Source organism: Alosa pseudoharengus, unplaced genomic scaffold (assembly GCF_046254945.1).
Source record: "Alosa pseudoharengus isolate Yale_2024_CS ecotype anadromous, Long Island Sound unplaced genomic scaffold, YU_APseudo_1.1 YU_APseudo_1.1_scf_20, whole genome shotgun sequence".
In the NCBI taxonomy this organism is placed as follows: domain Eukaryota; kingdom Metazoa; phylum Chordata; class Actinopteri; order Clupeiformes; family Clupeidae; genus Alosa; species Alosa pseudoharengus.
This window is the reverse complement of record NW_027468664.1, coordinates 26,891,561-26,918,054: the sequence shown is the minus strand read 5'-3', so window position 1 is coordinate 26,918,054 and position 26,494 is coordinate 26,891,561. Positions and strand designations below refer to the sequence as shown.

At 45.2% G+C, this 26,494-nt stretch overlaps 2 protein-coding genes and 1 long non-coding RNA gene across 4 annotated transcripts in view; 1 reads left to right on the top strand and 2 right to left on the bottom strand.

The window, feature by feature from the left end:
- Positions 1–4,561, bottom strand: part of nup37 (nucleoporin 37) — a 16,485-nt gene extending 11,924 nt beyond the window's left edge. For both annotated transcript variants that reach the window (XM_076297409.1, XM_076297410.1), the window contains exons 1-3: positions 4,505–4,561; positions 3,120–3,538; positions 2,625–2,749 (exon numbers count right to left, since the gene is read on the bottom strand). In XM_076297409.1, coding sequence (XP_076153524.1) covers positions 2,625–2,749; positions 3,120–3,284 — 290 coding nt within the window. In that variant the 5' untranslated portion in view covers positions 3,285–3,538; positions 4,505–4,561. The remainder of the gene's footprint in view (positions 1–2,624; positions 2,750–3,119; positions 3,539–4,504) is intronic.
- Positions 4,562–5,043: 482 nt separating this feature from the next.
- On the top strand, positions 5,044–24,029 carry parpbp (PARP1 binding protein). The gene is made up of 11 exons (XM_076297408.1): positions 5,044–5,130; positions 5,357–5,511; positions 5,958–6,191; positions 6,862–6,975; positions 8,902–9,072; positions 9,202–9,356; positions 10,678–10,855; positions 13,259–13,440; positions 13,958–14,033; positions 20,400–20,625; positions 23,480–24,029. Exons 2-11 carry the CDS (start codon positions 5,362–5,364, stop codon positions 23,830–23,832), a joined length of 1,839 nt encoding a protein of 612 aa, XP_076153523.1. The 5' UTR covers positions 5,044–5,130; positions 5,357–5,361; the 3' UTR covers positions 23,833–24,029.
- A 242-nt stretch (positions 24,030–24,271) lies between these two features.
- On the bottom strand, positions 24,272–25,912 carry LOC143136708 (uncharacterized). Its single transcript, XR_012989413.1, has 2 exons — positions 25,550–25,912; positions 24,272–24,540 (listed from the first exon to the last, which is right to left on the bottom strand). It is a non-coding gene; the product is annotated as an uncharacterized LOC143136708 (long non-coding RNA).
- Positions 25,913–26,494: the final 582 nt, after the last annotated feature.

Here is a 26,494-nt window from a genome sequence, read left to right as displayed (position 1 = left end):
ACCCCCGCTTCCCCTCTTTTCCATCCCTCCATCTTTCCCCAAGCCCCTTTTCACTTAATTTTTCCCGTTCCCTTACCGCTCATTCCCACCCTCCCTCGATGTCTCCAGCCCTCTCCACCTTCCCTTAACTTCCCCCCTCTGCCTCCCTTTCTCTCTGCCCCCCTCCCTCTCCCCACCTCCCCTCCTCGCGGGAACCAGAGATTGGTGCTTTTTCTGGCAGGTGTGGGGGTCGTTTGGTCGCCCCGCGCTGCAGTAGTCCGCACGAAACCCGAGGAGGAAGCACAGGCGGAGCACTGGAACGTCTCGGAGGCCCACCAGCGTCATCACGCACGCACACACCCACGTCATCGCTCAGGGGCTCCCATCGACCCTGCACCCCAAAACTACGCACACACACACACACACACACGCACGCACACACGCACACACACACGCACACACACACACGCACGCACACGGCACGCACACGCACATACACACGCACGCACGCACACACACACACACACACACACGCGCGCGCACACGCGCACACACAGAGCCAGGTCCGGACCCCGCTACCCAGCCAGGAAGCATCGCCGTCGCCAGGGGAAACGGGCCCTGTGGGAGGCCAGCAACAGCCAGTGAGGCAGAACGGAACCCTGGCAACGTCACAACTGACCCACAAACACCTGGAATGACCTCCAGAGGTCACGACTACACAGCACAGAGAGAATGAGGGGGAAAAAGGGAAGCAAAGAAGGAAGGAAGAAAGGAACAAATGAATAAAGGAATGATGGAAAAGAAAGGAAAAAGTGAATGAGTGGATAAATGACAGGAATGGGGCAACTTACAAGAGGGAATGTATGAATGAATTAATAAATGAGTGCAGAGGTGTAGGATGGTAGAGAGACAGTGAGTCGTAATAACCATCGTTGTAATAACCATTAACTGGCCAAGTCGATTAATGATTATTACTTCATCTTGCCAAGGGGACTGCAGTTGAAAATTATCCAACTGGCTAACACAGGCACATTTAGAGAAATGATGATTAATGTGCGTTGTCCTTATAAATAAATTAAATGAAAGTGTGTGCAGGTGTGGGGTGAGAAGGTGAAGGTGAGACAGTAGCCGGAAACGTCCGGACAAAAAGAAAGACAGACAGACAGACAGACAGACAGACAGACAGACAGACAGAAAGAAAGAAAGAAAGAAAGAAAGAAAGAAAGAAAGAAAGAAAGAAAGAAAGAAAGAAAGAAAGAAAGAAAGAAAGAAGTAATGATTAACGAGGGCCAAAGGCCAGATTAGCCACAAACCCACTATCAAGCCAGGACGACACAAGGCAATATTCAAGATTACAGGTGAAAATGGTCGGGGCTTCATGCTGCCAGAATAAAAACACAACATTTGCTTTCCCACTATCAGTCTGTGTTGTCGCAAATCTCGCCACCTCGATGTTAACGTCATACCCTGACCCAGTTCAAGCAGAGCATCAGGGGTTGCTGTTGCTGTTTTTTGCCCCGACGAAGATTAACTGTTTATCACACAAATAAAGCACAAGGTAGACTCCTCTATTCCTTTCCATAATGTGCAATACATTTCACAGTGACGGTAACCTTTGTTTACAGTAGAGCACCACTTGAGATGCGAGACTGCTGTGTGTGTGTGTGCAGAGGTTTTGGGACGGGTGGTGAGACAGACGTGTGGTGAGACAGGTGTGTAAAGCAGAATGAACCCATTGACTCCTCTAATTACAGGCAGCACAGCAATGAGGGAAACAGCAAGTCCTAAAGGGGGAGGAGAAAAGGAGGTGGAGGAGGATGACGGCAACGACAACGATGGAGAGGAGGGGACAGGAACGCATGCGCGCACACCCACACACACACACCCAGGGCCTGACTCCGGTTCCCAGCAAAGAGGCATTGCCGTCACCAGGGGAGCCCACTGCCTACTGGGGCGGTGATAGCATAGTGGCTAAGGAACCGGGGCTAGCAAACGGTAGCCAAAAAAGTTGAAGGAATGCCCTTGAGCAAGTACGCAAGTAAGTACATAAGTTTAATTTATATAGCACATTTAAGACCAAAGTGTGTCACAAAGAAATAAAGGAATAAAAGAAAAGAAATAGAAGAAAAACACATCAAACACACAAACAGGCAGGATTTACAAACAAAGACATAGCAATAAATACTCTCCTCCAAAAAACAAGGCACTTAACCGAGACCAGCTCTGGGGAAACTGGCCCTTTTAAGAACTGGCGTACGTAAGTCGCTTTGGAAGCTTAACTAAAAGTTAAGTTCAGTCAGTTCATTTAAGATTGTCAGCCAAATGAGTAGATTAGAAGGGAGAAGAGGAGAAAGATGCTCCTGATTTCTGCTGCTGTTGTTTACTCCAAACAGGAAGTGTAAGGAACAGCAGCATGTGTGTGAAATAAACACTAATGCCATCTGCACTCCCCAAACAATCGGTCATATCTAGCTTTGCCATATTCAGCAATCATGAGGAGTCATCTCTTATGTTGACCTTTCTTTTTAACATGCCCACTCTTTGTGGGGAGGAACAAACTACTCCCACAAGAGAGTGGTTGGGCTAATTGATGTGAACACACACACACACACACACACACACACACCTGTCCAGATATAACTCACCTGATGACCTGGGGCAATTTGTCCAGACGTGACTCAGGGCTCCAGGCCAGGGTGTCAATGCGTACCCCGTGATGGAACACGCGCAGGGTGTCAAACTCCAGGCCCTCCACCTCCAAGTCCTCCTCCTGAGGCAAGCAGACAGACAATGAGTTCTCAGGGTCCTCAGCATCAACAGTGAGACTGTAAGACTGAACATGACGAAGGGACGTTCATACAGTTGAGTTTGTGTTCTTTTAATCAAATGCACTCTTACTGTGTCTTGAAATTATTTTATGTACTTTACTTTTTCCCAAGCTATCGTCACAAGAGAGTGGTTGGGCAAATTTGTATGAACACATACACGCACAGCACATACTTCTGTATATTATGTATACTTTTAACTACAACCTCACAGGAGTTGCACAAGCTCCTTCATCACCTTATAGTCAACCTAAGCTACACACACACACACACACACACAGACACACCTTCTCTCAGGAGACAGTGTGTTCTCACCTGGAAGCGACACACTGCCACTACCACAAACAAGTTTCCCCCGTAGGCAAGCAGCGAGCCAGCCGATCCCGACTCAAAGGGACTGAACTCCACCACGTGCACGTAGTCCTCGCACGTCACTGTGTAACTTGGGCCGCGGTTGCCCCCCTCCACGCCTCCTCCCATCTCCGATTCAGTCCAAAGAATTTACCCGCCGAACACTCACTGGTCCACAGTACAGATCCAAATGCACCAGTAGCTCTAGTGGGAGCAGTGGAAGATGGTGATCTGGTTTTATTGGTGGATGTGAAATAGTTGGTTATAGGCTAGGCCTCCACTGGTAGCAGTGTAAAGTTAGTAAGCTTTTCCACCATGAGAGGACCAACTCGAAACTGCTGGTGTTGTGCGTTCTCAACAGTTCAATAAAAAGACATCAGAACCTGTAACAAAAGAAGCGAGAATGACAACATTACCCATGTCTGTGTTAAATTAGATTAAAAAGCAAGGATATGTTGATTTATCTATAGAGCTTATGGCTGTGAGGGGTAGAAACATGACACATATGCAATGGGCAATAAGAGGAATAGGCTCAGGTTCCACTTGGAAAAGCATTGTGGGTCAGGCACATGTTAAAGTACAAAAAAACTTTCAGGATGTGTCAAAAGAAATAGACTTAATGCTCTTTTGCAATAATTCACGTACGGGGCTAACACTGATTAGCCTCACTTATCCATATAAATCCACAAATAACAATTATCTCATGCATCCCGATATGGAAGACAGACAGCTTTTGACTTAGGCATGTAGGCTACATGTTACTGTGGGTCTAGCTGTCACCGTATGACAAAGATAACGTTGACAGCGGAAACGTCCACTTTGGAGAAAGAGTTACACCCTCTGATACCCCAGAGGTATATAATGCCTCTACGTTGGTAGTATCAGATGTGTCAATATATATGTAACTCATTAACTAAGTGAACACGACCAAACTGCAACTAACAAACACTTGTCAAATGTTAGCGATTTCCAGGTAGCAAAGCTATCTGGCTAACGTTACCTACTACTTTAGTTGTGCGGCACTTATAGTTCAAATTAGTTCTTGAAATGATTATCCAAAGACCAACGGGACATGAAATGTCCTAATATTGAGTTAAGCCGCTAGTTGTGTTATCCACCTGCTGCTAGAAGATGTAAATTCAACTGTGGCTTCAGGCTCAACAATGTTATCATTTGCTTAACAAATGCTAGCGAGCTAACTGGCTAAAAAAAAGCACGCAAAAGCATCTTCTGGCATAAACAGCTATGCACATTAAATGCAGGTCCGTAACCTCTGCTTTATACTTAATAACACCAAGTCTGGTGGTCTTAACAGTGACATATTGAACCATATTGACAGGGCACCATACCTAAAGCATGCTTTCCAGGCAGTGCATGTACCGGCTATGTGTACCGGTACTTCAAATTTCGGACAGACGACAACGTCAGATCCGGTTTGGGTTACCGTGTTTGGGTTAACATTCTCTGGTAGCCCACAGTAAACGTGAATAAATAGTGAAATATTCTTTACGAATCCACAATATATATATATATAAAGCCATACACTAAATCTCATTTTTCTCTTCAAAATCTCAAATGCAGGACGAAAACATCAACGATGAGGGCATGATCACGCCAAGAAAGAACTAAGATGAAATCATATCAATTAACAAGGCAATAGAAATTAATGTATTTTGTACATCTATGAACTTTTGAGTTAAACACTGAACCGCTTCTAATTCATGAACGATTTTTATTTGTATTTGTTTCAACGCATTTCAAAGCAGATGTAAGGAGGTGTGGCTACTGACGCGATTGGGCGTCATGTGCAAGACACCACATAATTGGACACGGAGCGGCTTTTCTGGAGTTTTAAATTTTCAAAACAAGTTTGCCCCTTGTTACACGGTGACGGCACGCTGATTGACTAGGGTTGGTTGGTCTTGGTAAAGGCTGCATTTCACATTACTTGAAGAATTGTAATCAGACTTCCGAGGTAATTTGTCTTCCCAGAGGTCGTTGTTTTTGTGTAAGGAGGCATAGTTAGTGTTGTAAAAACTCAGGAACAATAACGGTAGCACATAAGTTAGCGTAGTCAAAATGTTAGACAACCAATATCTTTCAACTGAACTTGCCGTTTTCAACGCATTAGTGTTATAAGTTAGAACATGAACGTGAATGAATGTATAATCAGCATTTACTTTATTTATGCAACAATGTAGATACAATGGCGAGTCTCGAGGAGAACTTGAAGACTATGCTTAGAATCTTCAGGAGAGAATGCCACCGAATTCTGGAATCGGAGAGGACGACCATTCGAGGTTCAGACGAGATGCTTATGTCCCTACAACTCACTATGGCTGAAGTGAACAAACAGGTAGCCATTTTCTCCACCGTCTTTACCAATCTCCTCTGTGCACCTGAATTGAAACATAGCTTGGCTGGCTAAAATTATTCACTTGAAACGATTGATTCTTAGAACACCAAATTAGGGTATGGGACCTAGGGCGATTCCAAGGGCCCTGTACAGAGATAAGGGCCCAACATTTCTTGCAGCGGCCATGCATACCTTACATCTGTTTGAACACATTTATCCGCTAACTGCCCTCCAAGAGGCATTAATACAATGAACTGGTGAGGCCATTGCTTTATACATAAATATGGTTTAGTACATTTAGCCCTGTACCTTCTAATTTGTCCTTATGGGTCTCTCTCTCTTTCAATATATCTCTCTCTCTCTCTCTCTCTCTCTCTCTCTCTCTCTTTCAATATATCTCTCTCTCTCTCTCTCTCTCTCTCTCTCTCTCTCTCTCTGCTTGACAGGAGAGTGGAGAATTTGGCGTTGCCCTGAGCGACGTCCTCCTGTGCTGGAAGAGCTTGCTGCTGGACCGTCTCCAGCTACCCGACGGTGGGTCACCGCGCCCGGAAAACTACGAGCTTGTGCGGCGAGAGTATGAGGGCTTCATGAAGCGCACCAACACTGTGGACCTGATCGATGTCTACTTCATGTATAAACAGCTCAGGCTGGATACTGACCCTGAGGAGCTATTCACCCCAGTGAGTGTGTGTCCTTGACTGTGTGTGTGTGTGTGTGCGTGTGTGTGTGTGCACATACATTGGGCTACACCATAGACTCAGGGTTCCCACGGGTCATGGAATTTCTGGACTTTCTTTCTTATCATTTTGGGGGCAACGTCATGGAATACCAGGGAATTTTGTTGTAGCAGTTGAGCAATGACTTGCCCAAATACATTAATACAGATATTTCTATGCAGAATTGGTGTACTGGCTACTCTGTGTTGATAGATGCTACTCGGCACACAGAATATTGACCCTGTGCAGCCACTCACCCCCAGTGTGTGTGTATTTGTGTTGATCTGTTTGTGTGTGGAGGTGGGGGGGGGGGGGCATCCTGAACCTTACCAACATTGTAGAACTGCTTAATGTCTGCCTCATGTTTAGATTAGATTCTGTTTAGATTAGATGTGTGAACAACTCTCTGTGTGTGTCTTCTTGATTTTGTGTGTGTGTGTGTGTGTGGATTCCTGGCACCCATCACAAGTTTCTACAAATTCCTCACGGTGGGCCTATGTTTACCCAGTAGTACTACAGTGTGTGTTTGTTTGTGTGTGTGTGTGTGTGTGTGTGTTGGAGTCATTTTTTACTACTCCATTTCCTAAACGTCCATCTCCTGACTCCCTCAACCTTTCTCTCCCTCTCTCTCCAGACCCAGCTGCTGCAGTTCCTCCTGGGTTCTCCAGACTGCTCAGAGGAGAGGAGCTCCATCCCCCCATGCCCGTCCACCCCTTCCTCTAGCCAGCCCAGGCCCTGCACTGCACAGGTACGGCTCTAACGCCAGCCACTACCCGCTAGAGTTTAACCAAAGTCCCTTTTAGGCAAGTCCCTCCACTCGGCAGTCTCTGGTTTAACCCCCTCCTCAAGCCAGCCAGCACTGCACAGGTACAGCTCTAACGACAGCCACTAGCCGGTAGAGTTTAATAATCTCAATTTTAGGCTGTTAAAAAGTATTAAACCAGATGTTCTATTCAGTTAAGTCTTAAATATCATCCGCCTAGCTGCCTGTGCCCTGAATACATTGTAAAAAAAAAAAAAAAAGCGGTCTCTGTGGACAGGCCAGGCTCCAAAAACGGCAACAAAAACAACTTGGTCCAGGCTGGACATAACAAACTATTCCAGCCAGTCAAGGACGAGATGCGCGTTTAGGAGAGTTTAAATTGTCCGGGAGGGAGGGGGAGGGAGAAGCGAGCTAGCTCTCTGTTTTGTTTGAACGTCAACAGAAGTGACGTTACCCGATATCGCTTAGAGCACATCTAAGTCTTAAATAAAGGGGTTGGGTTGGAGCAGTGGTAGGGTCACCGTCCCTTTTCCCCCTCTCCACTCCTTCCAGCCGGCCCAGGCCGCCCACTCCAAAGGTACAGGCATCAGCTGGTATACAGCAGTGGTAGGGTCTCCAATCAGGTCACCATACAAGGTCACATACATTTACGTTTGTAGGCATCACACCAGGTTTTTGTTTTGTTTGTTTTGAACAATTAAACAAGCTATTGCAAACTGCTCAAAGAGTAGCATTTCAGCAGACACTAAAGCTTTCTCCAAGATGTATTTCTTTCTCTTAAGCTGTTAATCATATCATGCGTTACCTGTACAGATCGAACAGTAGCCAAGAGAGTCAGTTTTTTTGCGAGAAAGTCTGAAATGTAACAATCTCAATTTTAGATATAGAGTATTGCATACCATGACTTCAATTAGATTGAATTGAGTTTTACATATGATGGAGGGCGTGTGTGGTCTCCAACCAGTGTCCACCTCCTCCCCTGAAGTAAACAAGCTAAACAGTGAAGGAACAAATATTAAGGAAAAAATAATTCACACATTTACCATTTACAGCTGTGGGAACAGATCACACACACACACCTCTAGTCAGTAGCTCCAGCTAGTCAGCCATCTCCCCAGGAGAAGGGGCCAAGGTGGGTTGGGGGGTGTGTTGCTTGGGCCAGGTATGAGTTAGAGGTCCGGATTGGGTAACAGCAGCTCTGGAGACCTCTCCGTCCTCTCCTCCAGATATTCACGGCCGAACAGAAGGTGGTTTGTTCGGCCGTGAGACGGCGGTGTTGGCCGAGGGTGTTGTTGAGCAACCCGAGTTGCGCTCAGCGTGTTCCCTCTACGGTTTCCTAATCTGGCAAAGAGAGCCATCTTTCTCTCTCTCTCTCTCTCTCTCTCTCTCTCTCTCTCAATTTTTTTTTTTTTTTCCTGGTCACTCTATCTCTTTCACTTTCTTTTTTCCCCTCTCCCACCTTCTCTCTTTTTGTCCTCTTTTTTTAATTCCCTTGCTTATTCTCTACCTCTTGCTCCAGTCTCTTCTATTCCCACTCTATAACTCCTTCTCTCTCTCTTGCTCTCTCCCCCCCCCCCCCGTCTGGGATCACTCCCGTCTCTTATTAACAGGAGCATTAAATCGTATCACACAGATTTAAGAGGGTAATGTGAATTCGATTACCGAGCGGATGTTTCAAAGCACAGTACAATGTAGCTTTAGCTCCCTGGACCCGGGTACGGCTGCAAAGTCCTTCCTGTGATTTACGATTCGCTAAACCGATTGCTACCGTTACCGGGGGCAACGAAGTTCAAGAGAACTGCTGTGAGGCTGAGCTCACTCTCTCGCTCTCTGTGACGCCCCGCGTTGCTGGGGCAATCCTTAGAAGCGTTTGTTTATTTGGAATGTTTGTATTGTCTTTGATGGTTCCAGATGCGGAGGGTGGCGAGGAGAGTGTTCTGTTCCTACCTGGGCCTTCTGGTCAATTCCAAGAATGACCTGTCTCTGGCAAACGTGTTGGACAGTCCCTGCCGTGCTCTTGGACGCACAGCCTTCACTGACATCAAGCACGCGGCTCGGAACAGTCAAACCTCCCTATTCCTGGTAATGCAGGGATTTTGTCAGTAATTCACCCTTTCATATCTATTTACCATTCCTACCGATTATGACTCATTCTCTAGGAGTCTGTGTCTGTGTGTGTTAACTCTGTGTGTGTCTGTGTCTGTGTCACAGGCCGTGACCTCCTTTGTGCGGGCAATTCAGCTGGGCGGTAAAGGTTATGCCCCTGCTGAGTCCGACCCACTTAGGAGGCACCTGAAGGGCCTGTGTGAGTTTGTCCACTTCACTGACCAGCTGGAGGAGCTGCTGGGAGAGACCCCGGAACCCAGGTACCCACAATCCTGTGCTGAATTACCATTTCATCACATGCATCACCATTTTCAATTGACAATCATTCAATTGTGACCGAGTGCATCACCATTGAGTGTCAGGTCAGACTGCCATAGACCTCTTAAGTTCACCTACAAACAGGACCCAAAAGCTGCCGTCTTTACCCATGTATGGAGTTCCGGGTGCCATGTTTACCCATATACGGAGATCCGGGCATCATATTATTTGGGTAAAGATGGCAGCTGCTTTGGGTCCTTTTTGTAGGAAAACTTCAGAGGTCTATAATCAATAAGACAATAAGCTTGGCTCACTGCCATTGCACTCAGGAAGCATGCATTGATGCACTGTAGACCTGCGTTTGGGGCCAGGTAGGGAGACTGGCTCCTTTCTCCCTTTGCTACAGTAACCATTGAACTTCAATGAACCATTGGGAGATACCGGTTTTACTGAAATAATGCAAACAGCCAAATGAAGTGCTAATTGGCCATTTCCATTTCCCATCATCACAATGATGATTACCACCGTTATTGGCTATTGCTGCACACAAGTAAACACTACGGCCTATTCGTCCATGGATATTAGAAACAGATGGATCTTACAAATCTATGTTCTGTTCTGCCTTATTGATGTGGCTTTTATCCTCATTTGCTTGCGGTTGATGCATTCGAGACACAGTGCCCTTTGCCATTTTACCAGACCTGAACCATTTGTCTCGAAATCTGTTTTTCGACCTCGCTTTAGGAAAAAAAAATGGTGTAGACCTACCTCTTTAAAAAGAAAAAAGAAGGTCCTAATGACGTCTGCTTGAATGATTATGATGGCATTCAAATGTTGAGACCAGTTTATCTGGCCTACATCAAAGTGGTACACGATGCTCAAAAGCACAAGGTCATTTCAGCTTTTCCCCTGATGTGATTGCCTAAATCTTGATTTTTTTTTTTGTTTTGAGTGCCAAACAAGAGGGTATTTCCTTGATCGAACGTGATTGTAGCGCTATAACCTCAAAACATTCAAGATGCTTCCTGAGCCTTGCAACATCTGGCAATGCAAAAGAAAACCACACGAACAACAATGTGTTTGTGTGGGTGTGTGAAGTATTGTGCAAGAACGCACTGTTCCTATTCTGCAATTGATAAAGTATGGCACAAACAAAGTCATTTGAATCAGCATGGACTAATTACCGGAACTGGTCAAGTAATTCGTTTTAGTTGCTTTATACTATGTGTGCGCATATACCTTTGTATATGGGCCATATCTATGTGTGCTCATGCACGTGTGTGTGTGCGCGTGTGTGTGTCTGCGCGCGCGTGTGTGTTACAGTGTGGCCGGAGCTAAGCTTGTGGCCCGCATGCGTACGGCTCTCCTGAAGGGTTGCAGCAGTGGAGACCCCGTCTATACGGCGGTGGACGACGCGGCGAAGGCGCTCAAGGAACGCATCGGTCAGATCCATAGCGCTCACCAGCAGTCGGCTCTCACAATGGGCATCAGCCCTGCCAGGGTACTTTGCACTACAGTTAACACTTGTTTATGTCTGTGGTATGGTTATGGTTATGGGACTTTGCAGACGCCTTTGTCCAAAGCGACACACAAATACAAAAAATCAACATAATATTTAAAAAATAACAGGGAACAGATTAGAATGTTGTTCAAACTATATAATAAGGAGAATAGCAATAATAAACAACGTCAATTCAATAAATAGCCTAATAAAATAAGCAATGAAAATGAGGGGAAAAGCAATAATAAACAATAGTGTACATTCAATCAATAATATAAAAAACAATGACATGGTAAGACTATATTAAGGAAAATATCAATAATAAACAATAATGTCAAATTAATTAAACAGCCTAATGGAAATAAAACAATATTATACAAACCATAACGCATAAGAAGCGCTTAAAGAACTAAGTGCATGTTGAACAGGAATGTCTTTAGACCCCTCTTAAACGACCCAAAACTACCACAGGAACGGAGAGCACTGGGCAACTCATTCCACCAGCATGGAACCACTGAGGAAAAGAGTCTTGAATTAGACCTGGTATATGGCAGATGTTGTTTTTGTTCAAAGCAATCTCCAGTATATAAACACTACATTAGTCAAAATGAGAGTTTCAGATAAAGTTGAAAAAAAGATTGAATGATTGAACAGCCGTGTCTCTGTCTGGCTGTCTGTCTGTCCCTGGGTTAAATGTAAATAAAGTAACTTAAGGGGTCCCAGTTGTTAAGATCACTGTACATCGCTCTGTACAAGAGATCTAAAAGGGACTACATGACCAGTAATGGAATGGAATAGTGTACTGATACAGCACAGATAAAGATGCACCAGAGTCTGTGTGCAGTAAGTACTGTGCAGCCAGTGCATGCAGATTAAACAGAAAACAGGCCTAAATCCTGTCTTAGTAACACCCCCAATTATGGCAATTCTAAAACAACAATGTTTTTTAACACTTCAAAATAACATTTGCTAAATGAACCTTAAATTTTTCAGTAGCCATAGGCAGGGGCGCCTGCAGGAAATAATGCTATGGTACGCACCCCCCCGCAAAAAAAAAAAATTTCACTCGTGAACAATATTTGTCCGTTTTAGGTCCGTGCATTGGTCAGTCAGCAAAAAAGTAGCCTACATAGCATTGTAACATCCACATGCAATAATAAAATGACAACGTCTACAATGACCTATTCATTTGGACAACTTGATACAGCCCTATACAGGCTAAAGTTACCTTTTTAGTTTTGTTCTAACGTAACGTGAAGTCTGGCTTTAGTGCAGTCTAACGTTCTGACAAGCACACCAATTGCCTACCTTGTTCTTGTCCTTCTGGAATAACTCCAAGCTTTGCTGCCTCCATCCTTTCTGTTTTCATTGTTTAAACTTGTGATATCCATGATGAGTATTGAGTTAGTGAATTAGCTCAACATTGTGTGCTGATAACCATATATAGATAACCGAGTAAAAGAAAACAACAAGTAGCCTATTGCGTGCCTGCGTGCGTATTCTCTCTCCTGCTCAAACAAAATGTGTGCATGTTAATTTTGATAACGTGTTCACTAACTTTACGTAATAGAAAATGGTAAATAGCCTGATGGCATGCAGCTAATGGGATACTGTGCATAGTTGGGAAGGTATGGTAGGCCAATTTGGTGTGAATACACACACACACAAGGGAAATTTTTGAGTAGCCTGATGGTACGCACAGTGCGTACGGACGTACACCTGCAGGCGTGTCTGGCCATAGGTGTGTAGATTTGAACAAAATCTGGTTTGGTTCTTAACAGGAGCATTTACTGCCTGAAATATCCGATTTTGTTTACCACGCTCAGAGTTATAGTGCTGGCCTGATGGGTCGCCTATTTACGCCGTTTCAATGGCACATGAACGGTTAGACCGAGAATTCTTGTCATGAAATTAAAATTCCACTGGAGCTCCAAGCGGATGTGTACACACAGCCTTACAATACTGTTTACAGCTCTTCGAGTCACTGTAAAATGTAGTTTTAGGTACATAGCTAATTTAGATACACCTATGGTGTGGGTGCTTGCCTTTCTTTAGGAATCCGCCATCTTGGTTTGTAAAGAAATGGATATTAAGTGACACATACACGCAAGACGGCTGAAATACGGGACCGACAGTAATGGGGGGAGTTCCGATAGCTCAGTCTGGAGCATTTAGTTTTAACACAGCTATCACAGGGCAATTTCGCGCAAAACTGTCACATCCATAATGCCAAAACAATGCCATGGTATTTAGTTGGCGTTATGGATGTGAGTTTTTTCCGTGGAATTGCCCCACAGCTGTTTTTTTTTTTTTTAACTCTACCTGAAAAATGTTTGCACTAATTGCTTTCATAGGACCCTGTAACATGTTTTCTGTTTCTTGTTCTCTCTTATTCCCTTCCAGCCTAGAGCGCACGCCATCAACCATGCAACAGCTTACATCGGCCGGGACACGGTCAAGGTGCTCATGAATCTGCTGGATGAGGAGGCTCTGGCGCCGACCTGCAGGAACAAGGCAGAACTGCTCACTGATGACCAATCAGTGCTCAGTGGAGCAGAGGGAACTTCCCTTCTCAGTCTTTACAAGTGAGTAACAGTGCCAACGAACAATAATACAAAATCATATAAAATCGCAAATTGGCTCAATGAAATCATATGAAACGAAGGACACTGTAACAGCAAGTCCAAACAAACGTATACCTACCATAGGTACAATTTGTAGGGGAGTGAGGGTCTTGGTTTTGTAGGGGAGTGAGGGTCTTGGTTTTGTAGGGGAGAGAGGGTCTTTGTTTTGTAGGGGAGTGAGGGCGGTGGGGGCTTGGTTTTGTAGGGGAGTGGAGGGGGGGGTCTTGGTTTTGTAGGGGAGTGAGGATCTTGGTTTTGTAGGGGAGTGAGCATCTTGGTTAGCTTCTCTGTGGTATGAGTGGACTTTCCCATTTTCCCTTGAATACAGGCAGACATCTTGAATGGCCAGTATAGAGGGCACTGGTACTGTTACGTCTACTCCTGTGTTTAAATTCTTGAATGACCTTCTGAGACCTCTCTGCTTGTCTACATGTTTTTATTTTTTGTTGTGGTGTTCCTTTGCCACCTGTATCTGCAGGTCTCCAGAGGTGGTGACGGGGACCTCTCCAAAGCCCTTACGCAGTCGCGTCCAGGCAGCACAGGCCAAAGGAAAGGTGTGTGTATGTGTGTGTGTGTGTGTGTGTGTGTGTGTGTGTGGGCAAACTACTTAACGTGCGTTTTCTAAACTGTGCAACTCACCGAGTGGTTAGTGGTGTTCGTTGATGTTCCAAAACAAGTAGCGTAGCGAAATACAGTTTCTGTCGTCTTTTATTTGGCATTTTGTAAAATCCCATTGATTTCTGTTGGAAGACTCATTGCACGTTGATATTACTGCGCCACCGTCTATGCTTCAGGTTCAAATACGAATCATACATTGCGCCGATATATTTGCTTTTAATAGTCAACGAACTCCACTAACCACTCGGTGAGTTGCACAGTTTTGAAAACGAACGTTAAGGGTTGTTTTAGGACATGTTTGAGTAGCCTACTACAGTATGCCCATTGCCAGCCACCCTGAGAAGTGAAAAGGCGATTCAAAACGAGTCAGAAAAGTCGAGACCGGACCAATCGTCAAAATTTCGGTGTCCACCACTCTAGTTCATCCAAAACAAACCAGAAAAGGGTGTTAAAGTGCTAAAAAACGGAATTTTCCTTTAATCGGGTTATCATAGGCTGCTCTCTATTTTTTTTTTTTCCTGTGATGGATGCGGCTCGCCAACCAATATTCAAAACCCAATGTGGCCCTTGAGACAAAACGTTTGGCCACCCCTGCCCTAAATATAGCCTGGGTTTTCCCATGTCTTACGCGAGCAATTTTATTCACGCTGCTAGGCAGCCTGGATTCCTTGGACTTCGTTTTCACCTCAACGAAGGAACCAACCAATCACAGAACGGAGAGGGGGACAGCAAGACGATGACTACACACCGAAGCGGTTATGAGCTACATACAGACGCATTTGATAGACATTCGTAGCGCCCAATAAACGGCTCTGGGCATTCGTAAACCATGTTTCAAATACGAGAAAATGTACTGGTAGTTCCCAGACTCCATCTCAATGAGATGAGGTTTGGCGTTAGCCAGGCTACCCTAAATAGATGAACAATAAATAAGCTTGTGTGTGTTCATGTTTGGCTGAAATGAACTGCAAGCATCATCCATTATCAGAACATAATCTGGAACACTGCCTCAAGGCAACACCTGTAGGCCAACAGTACCTCACCAACAACCAGGCTGGAGATTTGGACAGCTGCATATTTTTTTCTCTGTCTCTCTGTCTGTCTCTGTCTCTCTGTCTGTGTCTCTCTCCCTCTCTTGTATAAGTACAGAGTGTTCTGAATCCTGCATGCTATATGAAAACCGGTCTCCAAGTGGGAAGTTTAGTTTTCTAACCCACAGCACTACCCTGTCTCTCACCCGGGACTCACACGGCTCACCGCCGTCTCCTCCCCTTCAGAACAGCCTCCCCACTGTTGGTGTCTGGTAGAGTGTGTGTGTGTGTGTGTGTGTGTGTGTGTGTGTCATCTGATGGCAGTCTCATGTTGGAGGTTTGGCACGGAGCCCTGGAGCTGTTCTTGCGTTGGGAAAGCCCTGTGGGTAGTTTATGGACATATACATTTTACAGTTGGACAGCAGTGAATTCAGAGGGGGTGGGAATGTGGTATAGTGTATCTTGTGCGTGCGTCTCACGCGCGCGCAAGCTCAACCTTTTCTGTGTATGTGCAAGTTATGTATCCTGTTTATATAGAGACTAATATATTGTACGAGTTTGAACGTAATGAAGGAAAAAGGCACTTTTATATTGGGTTCAGTAGCTTCATCAACAAGAAATAAAACCCCATTTCTCTTGCTCACTCTCTCTCTTTCCCTTCCTCTGAACATGTATGCTAAACTCATTTCGTGAGCTAGCTCCTTTATTTGATTGCACTAGCAGATGTCACGTTAGCTTCCCTGCAAGTCTGGCCGCTCTCCTGTCCGAAGAGCCGAAATGGGCCTCCGAACGCTTCCCAGTTTCCTGCGGAAGCGTCGGCTTTTGCTTTGAGGATGCCGTGTCTGTCTCGCGGCTGTGTAACCCGAGAGAGAGTCAGGTTATAGTTTCCTGTTACTCTCTCCTCTGGATGGTGAACAGGTCCGGTCTGCCCTGTCCTGGCCGAGCGTGCATGCATGCTGTGTGTTGACCCGTCCAGACAGGTGACGTCATCAGTGCAGCATCGATTTAGTGACACCAAAGTCCTTTTAGGCAAGTCCCTCCACTCGTCGGGCATCCATTTCGGCAGAAATGCGCATGCGCAAGGCTTCACGACACCAATCTTGCTCCAGCGGCGAGATCACAACACATGATTGGCACGATGTCTTCACAACACACCATATGATTGGCTCAATGTATTCACATCACACCACGCGATTTGCTCAATGTATTCACATGTCGATGTTTTGCCGGTTTTGTAGGGGAGTGAGGATCTTGGTTTTGTAGGGGAGTGAGCATCTTGGTTAGCTTCTCTGTGGTATGAGTGGACTTTCCCATTTTCCCTTGAATACAGGCAGACATCTTGAATGGCCAGTATAGAGGGCACTAGTACTGTTACGTCTACTCCTGTGTTTAAATTCTTGAATGACCTTCTGAGACCTCTCTGCATGTCTTCACGACACCAATCTTGCTCCAGCGGCGAGATCACAACACATGATTGGCACGATGTCTTCACAACACACCATATGATCGGCTCAATGTATTCACATCACACCACGCGATTGGCTCAATGTATTCACATTCAGGAAGGGGTATGATATGTGTAAACAATGGCCATATTGGCGTGACAAACAAGCCCCATGCATTTCTATGGAGTATTTTTTGAGTGCTGTGTCTCCACATTAGAAAGTCTCTGGTGACACACACACACACACAGAAGGAGAGAGATGTGCTGAGGTGTGTGATGGGTTAGGCTGTGGGCGAGGAAGAAGAGGAAGAGTTATGCATTGCGGTCTTTGTCTTGTCTGTGCAGAATGTTAACACACTCTGAAATCATTTAGCACCACTCTAGACCTCCCGGCTGAAGGAGATGCTCTCCTGCCAAGGCTTGCCGACTCGGAGGAAAAGTGGCCTTTAGTTCTGTTCGTGTGCTTCTTGTCTTGTCTTCATTCAGTCCCTCTATACTTCAGTCTTGCTCGCCCTCATGAATGAATGAATGAAAGAAACCTTTATTGCCCCAAGGGGAACTTGTCTTGCACTTAGGAGCCATAAATTACATAGCGTACACATCACTTAGACATACAGACTCGCACAATGATGCATAGAATGACAAACGAATCTAAAAACCGGGTTCACACGGGTCATGGAATTTCTGAAATATAATGGAATTTTGGGAAGTCTATTCCAGACATGGAAAGTCAGGGGATTTTATCATTTTTAGGGCAAAGTCATGGAATATCAGGGAATTTTGGGCAGGTAAAAATGTACTTGCCAAAATACATTAATACAGATGTTTCAGTTCTATGGTCGCACTCTCATTTGCTTAATTTAAAGGATAAGGATGATGCCGACGCCCAGAAAAGAAACTCTTCAACAAAAAAAAAATGGATTTGGGTGGATGAATGCATGAATGAATCGTTGTAGCTTGAATGTTATTCTTTATAGAAAAAGTCGCTTTGTATCAAAGCTTCTGCTAAATGAGTAAATGTAAATGTGAGTCTGCACAAACTACATTACCCAGAATCCTCTGTATTTCTGGCTCGAGTTCAAAGCGATGCACTGAGATGCAGGTAGTTACCTAATGCGCTGCCGAAAGTATCTGCATCCTGTTTCTTATTTACACCATTCAGAGCAAATCCACCTGCCAGCTTTTATGATTCAATGCATCTTTTTGATCTTTGTAAAAGAGAGTGTGTGTGTGTGTGTGTGTGTGTGTGTGTGTGTGTAACCCCCCCTCATCTTGGAGAGTAATTGCGATCACCTGCTGTTTTTGGAATGGCATCAGTGCCGGCTCCTGTCGGTCGGATGCTTTCCCTCGCCTCTCCCGACCCGGTCACTCGGTCCACAGGGGTTACGTCAGGACAGTAGCAGGCTGCCTTGCCGTTTCTCCCTTCTCCATCACTCTTTTTCCCTTTCTCCATCACTCTTTTCTCTTGTCCATCACTCTTTTCTCTTCTCCATCACTCTTTTTCCCCTTCTTCATCACTCTTTTCTCTTCATCACACTTTTTCTATCCATGTCTTTAATTTTCCATCACAGCCTTTCCCTCATTTCTTTTGTTCTTTTTTCAGACTGCCTGGTATTAATGACTTGCTCTGTTAGCCTCACTGCCTGACATGGAGCAAAACCTCTGTTTAGTCTCATTTCTTTCTTTCTTTCTTTCTTTCTTTTTCTTTCTCTCACCTCCACATCAGCCCAGACTTTTTCTTTCTTTATTTCTGTCTTTCTGACTCTTTCTCTCTCATGCACCCCCCGCCCCCCCCCATCTGCATTAGATGAATACCTCTGGGAGACCCACTGAATTTTTCTTTTCTTTTTTTAAAGTTGTCATTTGTTCACTTACTGCAGCTGTGTTTGTGTGTGGAGCAGGTGAACCTAATCTGGGTTTGTGTTGCTGTTTGAAGGGTGGTGCAGGCAACCGTGTGTGTGTGTGTGTGTGTGTGTGTCCTGTTCTGTGTATCTGAGCAAGGCTAGCAGAACCGGTGTGAGGCAGGCAGTGCGATGTTGTTGTCTTAGGTGTTCTTCTGAGGATAACTTTAAACAGCTCTCATCTCTGCACTTTGATCCTCCCCTGCCCCAACCAGCACCCAGATCTGCCCCCCTACACTCACCAACACCCAATACTGCCCCAACCAGCACCCAGATCTGCCCCCCTACACTCACCAACACCCAATACTGCCCCAACCAGCACCCAGATCTGCCCGGTCTACCAACACCCAGCACCTCACCAGCCCCTCTCTCTGCCCCCACCCAGCTGTGCATACTGTTCCCCCCTCCTGCCTCCCTTTCTTACTCCCACTTTTTTCCTCCTTTGTCTCTCTCTCTCTCCTCTCTCTCTCTCTCTCTCTCTCTCTCTCTCTCTCTCTCTCTCTCTCTCTCTCTCTCTCTCTCTCTCTCCCCCCCTCCATCTCTCTCTCTCTCTCTCTCTCTCTCTCTCTCTCTCTCTCTCCCTCCATCCATCTTTCTCTCTCTCCCCCCTCCTGAAGGGAGAAAAGCCTTGAATCCTGATAATCCAGGGCAGGCGCACATCAAAAGGCAACGGAGGGGAGGAGTGCAGAGTGGAGATCAACACTTCTCCTGAACCCGCACACATGCACACATGCACACATACACACTCCCGCACACACATACACACTCCCACACACATGCACACATACACACTCCCGCACACACATACACACTCCCACACACATGCACACATACACACTCCCACACACACATACACACCTGTACACTTGTGTGTGTGTGTGTGTATACACACACACACACACACACACACACTGCCCCCACCATGATCAACACTTCTCCTGAACCCATACACATGCACACATACACACTCCCACACACACATACACACCCGTACACTTGTATAGACACACACACACACATACCGCCCTTGCCATGATCCACACTGCTCCTGAACCCATACACATGCACACACCCGTACACTTGTGTACACACACACACACACACATACACATGCACATGCACACATACACACTCCCACACACACACAAATACCGCCCCTGCCATGATCCACACCCCTGAGATCTTTAACCGCTTGTTAGAGGAGCCTGAGAAGGCCAGCCACACCTTGCTCAAGGCTTAGGGTGGATTTGATGCATCAGTGCTGTAACCCCCTCGGCCTGCTGCTCTCATAGAGCTAAGAAACACACACCCACCGACGCAGTACTGCCTTACATCACAGGAAACTCGCCTGCATAAAGCTCAGCTCAGCAACACACTGCAAAGCTAAACATTGTTGAGCTGTTATTTGAGGTCAAATTGTGCATCTCTTTGCTGTTGGGAAGTGGTTTTCTCTCTAGCTTTGAATCCTCATTATGTCTGAATAATCAAGTCGATACCTTCACCATGGTTTCTGTCTATACATGTGTCCTTCATATATGCCTGTGTGCACTGTTTGTAAAGCCCTGTATGATTGGTCTTCGTCGTTGCTGTATGTCACTATACATACAGGCGAAAATCAGCCTGTGCAACCAAAAACGGACATTCGTCTGCTTGGGAAAGACAGTGTGCCGCAACCATGAGAATAAATTAATAAGTAAATGTTTGTCACAAAGCATAACGAGGGGAAAATTGCTGCACGTAAAATTGCTGCAATTAAAACAAATGTGTTGGAATCAACACAAACTGTGTTATCCCTATCTGGACACAGAGATGTGTTAAATGAGAAAACAACACAACTTCTTTTTAAGAGTGTGAGCTGTCAAAAGTAAGAGTTTCCACATTGTATGACCTAAAGATCAGCCTTAAACTTGTCTTGACCCCCCCCAGGTGAAGGAGCGAGGCCTGCGCTCTCAGTTTGCCTGCACGTACGTTGAGGTGGACGACCCACCGCTGAACCGGGTTCTGGACTTCCCCAGCACCAGCCAGCTGCCCACCTGCAAGCACCCTGCTCCGAAGTGGCCGCTGCACCGCCCAGCGCTGGTCACAGACTGGGGCAGGGATTCCGAGAACCAGGAGTCTGCTGTACCGAAGGAATCACATGGGCTAGATAACGGTAAAAGCGCTTACTGATAAGGATGATGGATGATGAGGATGATTGATGATCCTAATAATAGTAATCATAATAAAATAACTTACATTTATATAGGGCCTTACACAAATTCCAGGTCGCTTTACACAATGATAATCATTGGAATTGAATTGAATTGAGATGTGTGTAGGTTTCTAGCTTTCTCTGCTAAAATGCTTTTATATGTAAAGTCCTCGATTCTGGAATCGTAAATATAACTTTGTCCACTTGTTAGCTCTTTGAAGATAGCTTTTGCCTGTTGTTAATCCTTTACCTCCACAACAAGGGGGGATAAGTCACGAGAAGTATGCTATTTACAACAACAGAGTAAAATATAAATATATTTTGACTCTTTTTATAAATATATTGCAACCTTTAATCAACTAGCTAGTTTAACATAATTGACGATACATTGAAACAGAAACATTGATTAGTCCGCTCGATACTCCCCTGCAGCACGAGAACTTTGCTTGCTGACAGACTTTGTACTTTGTCTGCCAAAAAAGCTTTTTTTAGCCGTAGATGGACAGTTACAGTAGGGGGCGGAATATGAGGAGAATTTAGCAATGCTAAATTGCTAAAATACAGAAATGTGATAAATACATAAATAGAATATGATTTGTGATGAAGTGCATAAAGGAAGGATAAAAGTACAATAAAAAGATAGAATAACCTAGGATGGCTTAACCATAAGGGAGTGGGCTTGGCCAACCAAGAGGTCTGTCTTTAAATTTGACTTGAAACTATCTATAGTGAGACAGGATTTGATGAGTCAGGAGAGTGTTCTAAAGTCTAAGGGATGTGGTTGTGTGCAGGACTTTGACTTGTCTTTAGAGCACTGTAAAGTACTTGGGATCTGAGACAAAAAAAAAAAACATTCAAGGACTTCAAGTTGGTGAATTTCAACTGAAAGTGTTTTTGACTTTTGCCCCCCACCCCCAGTTGCCTGAAAGCATACTAAATAGTTAATTAGTCGACAAATAGGTTGCACATGTTGCTCTGAACCTCTCCAGTCCAGCCACCAAAACCCTGGTTTCCATATCTGAGAAGTAGCCGGTCAAAGAGGGGTGAAAAAAGAGAAAATGGCACTTTGTGCCAAGTGGCAATGTGGCATGTGGTAAGATGGCAAAATAATGTATTGTGAGCTTTGGAAAAAAGTTCCAGTGTTCCTTGAAAGTCCTTGACTTTAGTTTTCCTTCACGAGGATTGGGTCGAAAGTGCACACGGGTGGTGTGGAACACAGGAAGGGTACGGGCCGTGCAACCGGTTCTCTCGGTGGGTCGGTTCCACGCACCTCCTCCGGCTTGGAACGCCAGGTGTTTCGGAACCGATCCCAGACCTCTCGTCTTCTATCCGGGCCCCACGTTCTGCCCGGAGTCCCGTTCCGGGACCGGTACTTAAGATCAACCTTTAACCAATTCCCCGTTCTGTAAGAACCTGGCAGCCTTGACATTTGTTGTAAAAGTACCCCGAGGAACTCACTTTCTCACTTTTTTTTTTCTCCTTTCTCCTCCTGTTTTTCTCCTTTTTACTCATTCATCTCTCTCTCCATTTCTTTCTTCCTTTTTCATTCTTTCTTTTTTATTCTCTCACCTCCACATCACCCCAGCCTTTCTTTTTTCTTTTCTTTTTATCACTTTCTCTCATGCATGCACACTCGTCTCTATCCCGCTTTCTTTCTATCTTTCTTTCTTTTATCATTCTCTCTCATGCATGCATGGTTTTCTCTCCCTCTTCATTTATTTGTCTCTCCCTTTCTTTCATTCTTTCTTTCTTTCTTTAGCACTCCTTCTCTCATGCACACATGCTCCTCTTTCTCTCTCTCTCTCTCTCTCTCGCTCGCTCGCTCGCTCGCTCGCTGCTCTGGTTGGCTGTGGGAAACTAGGCTCAGCTCCATCAGGTTACATGGCAAGCGTTCCCATTCTCCTCGGTAAAATACACACACATCTCCTGTGAAACCCACCCCAGTCTAACGTCAGCAGTTTCATCATAGCTGCCCCCCTCCCTCCCTAACCCTTTCCTTTCTCTGTCTTGCTATCCCCCTTTCTTTTTCTTTCTTTCTCTCTTTCCCCTGTTCTCGTTTGGTTTTTTCCCACACCCCACCCTGCCTTTGTTGATTGTGTCGTTTGCGGACACTCTACTTTGCTTCCCCTTCCTTCTTCTTACCCCCCTTCCTTCTTATAAGTATAAGTATGTATAAGTATATATACTCTTTTGATCCCGTGAGGGAAATTTGGTCTCTGCATTTATCCCAATCCGTGAATTAGTGAAACACACACAGTGAACACACAGTGAGGTGAAGCACACTCTAATCCCGGCGCAGTGAGCTGCCTGCTACAGCGGCGATCGGGGAGCAGTGAGGGGTTAGGTGCCTTGCTCAAGGACACTTCAGCCGTGCCTACTGGTCTGGGTTCGAACCGGCAACCCTCCGGATACAAGTCCGAAGCGCTAACCAGTAGGCCACGTCTGCCCCCCCCCCGCCCCCCCCTTATTACCCCACCTTCCCTCTTCTTACCCCCCTTCCCCCTTCTCATTTTAGAGCGATAATGTGTATGCATTGGAATATGCATAACACAAACTGGTTAATTCCCATTATGGAATTCTCTATGTAGAGGGAAGGTGTGCATGTTGAAATGAACTGGAATGTTGTGTACCACAAACTGGTTAATTCCAATTCTGAAATTCTCCACTGTGTGTTTTTGGAAAGGTGTGACAGGATGGTTGTGATGTATATGGGCCAGTATATGTATGGGTAATGTACTCAGGAAGATACTGAGTCAAATGTATTTATTTATTTATATATTTATTTATTTATTTATCTATCTTTCTTTCTCTCTAGATGATGCGAACCCTCCAGCAGGTGCCAACCAGAAGGCTAACACGGTCTCCATAGCAGCCCTGGGAAGTCGCCAGGGTAACGCCAAAGCCGGAGTAGCCAAGGAAACCCAGAAGACGACGGCGAAGAAAAAGAAGAGTGACACCCCCTTAAATGCCCAAGCCCTGGGGGGCAAGAGCATGAAACGCAAGCAGGTGGATGGGGCAGACCTGGGCGGCGAAGAGAACCAACCCCCAGCCAAGAGACCCCCACTAAAAGTCCCTGGTGCCGCACCGATGGCCAAGAAGAGCACCAAAGCCCCCAGTAAGAAACTGATCGCTGGGCAGGGCAAACTCACCGGCTTCTTCCGGCTGTAGCTGTGGCCTGTACTGCTCAGACTAGCTGGCTGTGATTAATCACCAAAGTCTTTATTTATTCTTGCGTCATTGTTTCATTGCTTTGATGTAACGGTGAAGGTTCATTAGATGTAATATATTGTTTTCTCAGTATGAAGTAGCTGTTTGAGGTATTGTCCTCTTGCTAGATGAATCGGGCTCTTCCCCTAACCCCCCCCCCCCCCCCCCCTGTGTGTGTGGTATGTTGTCCCTAAGTAACATTGTTCTGTGATGGATTGATTGGTTATGATTCATTTATCCCGTTTGTCCACCGCTCCAGTTGTTTACTTAATTGTTTAGTTGTAATGTATATTGTGTATTAATACATCATCATGACCCCTTTGACGTTTACCAGCCCTAGATTCTATGTGTGTGTATGAATGCACAGTCCTTGGAACAAGGCAGTCAAAACCCTGCAACATCTCTTTTAAATAAAGTTTTATTTTTGGCGTTACACATGCATTGTTTCTGTTTTAATAGGTGCTTTTGTTTTTTTCCTCATTTACTTGATAAGCATCACATACATCACATCAGTAGGTTCACAAGACGACGAGAGAAGTATATTTTTGAGACACACACACACACACACACTTGGCCCCACGTTCTTCATGGTTTCTCAGATGGAGTGCTGGTGGATTCTTCAGGCTTGCCAGCAGGGCCTGTACACTCTTCCGATCATACACCTCAGCACTACACACAGAAGAAAGGGAACCGCAAAAGTCACCACAACATCGACCTGGGGCATTCCATGGTCATCAAGACTATAACAATACTGGTAATGTCTACCAGAGACTTGAAGGAATATTATTTCTATGAAATTGGCAGCACCGACTTGAATGACAAAATCTTTCAGGTGATGTTTGTGTTTTGCAGAAACAAATCCATGCCCTGGAGCGGAAAGCCTGAACTTCTAGCGAGTTCCGTGTGTATGCACAGCCTTGGCCCAGCTTGGTGCATAATAATGTGTTTTTGAACAGAGTGTTTTCTAGGAACATGTTTGTGATCAGATTCATCTTTGAGTTGCCAAGAACTCTGAACTCATCAAAACAGGCCGTCATAACACGCCGTCCAAGCCTTGCCACTGGAGCATTAACTTCAGATGTCAACAGAACATCTCAATGGTTGCTATTGTAAACAGTATTTGTCTTCCAACAAAGAAGCACGAAGAAGCTTGTATCTAACTTCAACACAGGACGGAAATGCAAACAAAAGCATTGTTTATGCCGCACGTCAAAGGTATTCAGTTTACTGGCAAAGAGCAGAAAATATTGAACTTTAGGATGCTGTGGAATTGGTCACACTTAACTTGGATAGTCTGCACACAGACTTTCTACAGATGCTTTGGTTATCAACAAAATATCTGTTGACTCCTATAATTTTATGGGGTTGAATCTGGATAAGGTGCTGTTCATAATTGTTCAACAATTTCTACATAGGCTACTGAACTTGAATCTTAACAGATTATATGTTACGTCTCTGTTTACGGACTATCCATATTCATTGTTACCGTGGAATCAGAGAATTTTTAGTTGTTCTTCCTTTTACTCAACAATTACTCAAACTGATCAATTGATCAAAATAGTTGGTGGTGATTAAATAAATCGTTGACCTCAAACCGATTAATTGTTGCATTGCAGACCCTAAACAAAAAAAATCTAAATAAAGACCGGAATCTCAATCTCACATGTTTCTTTCTCACCGTCCATGTCTCTGCGGCGAACGGACAGGTTGTCATCCGGCTCGGGGTGTCCCTCCTGGGGAGCCCAGTCGGCCGCGGCCTGGTCCATCCTCCGAGAGGCCAGCAGGGGGAAGGTGCGGCCCAGGACGGAGCTCAGCTGGTGGGAGCGGAGGCTGAACCCTCCTGGGCCATTATCCTGGAGGTGTGGAGATGGTAAAATGTGTTTCTAAATCGGGAGTGGATGTTTGCTTTCTTTCCGTTAACAGTAAATGCTGCAGTCTGTTGGGGCTCTGCTGTAGAAGATTGGTGATCGTAATGTAAATGACAAATACCAGAGTGCTACTTGGTGGGATCTGTGATCATTTAATGGAAAGCGTGTGTGTGTGTGTGTACAAGAACCAACCTCTCCTCTCTTGGAGGTTGGACTGTGCTTAAAAAAAAAACAGTGAAATACTATTATGTGTGGGTGAGTGTACATGTTTATTTGTGTGTGTTTGTCAGCAACAGTCAACCAGTACAGATCCTCTTGCCCCTGCCAGGATATGAGTGTGTGTATTTGTATTTGTGAGTGTGTGCATTTGTATTTGTGTGTGTATTTGTGTATGTATGTGTGATGCATATATATATATATATATGTGTGTGTGTGTGTGTGTGTGTGTGTGTGTGTGTGTGTGTGTGTGTCAGTAACAGATATCCAGGGGCAGTAAAAATCATCCTCATCCCCCTACACTGTTCTGGACAGGGGCCAACTCACATGGAACCCTCTGTGGAAGAAATACGTCAGTCTATGTGTGCGACACAGTTTCCAAAGCCTCATGTCACGTAGTTAACCCCCACTCCCCACCTACACACACACACACACACACACACACACACGCATACACATCTTTACAAGGTCCCAGTGGCCTCTATTTCTTTGACGGGCGTCATTTCCCAGCACAACCCCTGTCTGCTACCCCTAGACCA

What these genes read in the sequence shown, in the direction of transcription:
- parpbp (XM_076297408.1), top strand. Translation starts at nt 5,362, where the DNA reads ATGGCGAGTCTCGAGGAGAACTTGAAGACTATGCTTAGAATCTTCAGG. An exon ending in CTGAGGAGCTATTCACCCCA is followed by an intron (nt 6,192 to 6,861) that starts GTGAGTGTGTGT and finishes CTCTCTCTCCAG; the next exon opens with ACCCAGCTGCTGCAGTTCCT. An exon ending in GTCAAACCTCCCTATTCCTG is followed by an intron (nt 9,073 to 9,201) that starts GTAATGCAGGGA and finishes TCTGTGTCACAG; the next exon opens with GCCGTGACCTCCTTTGTGCG.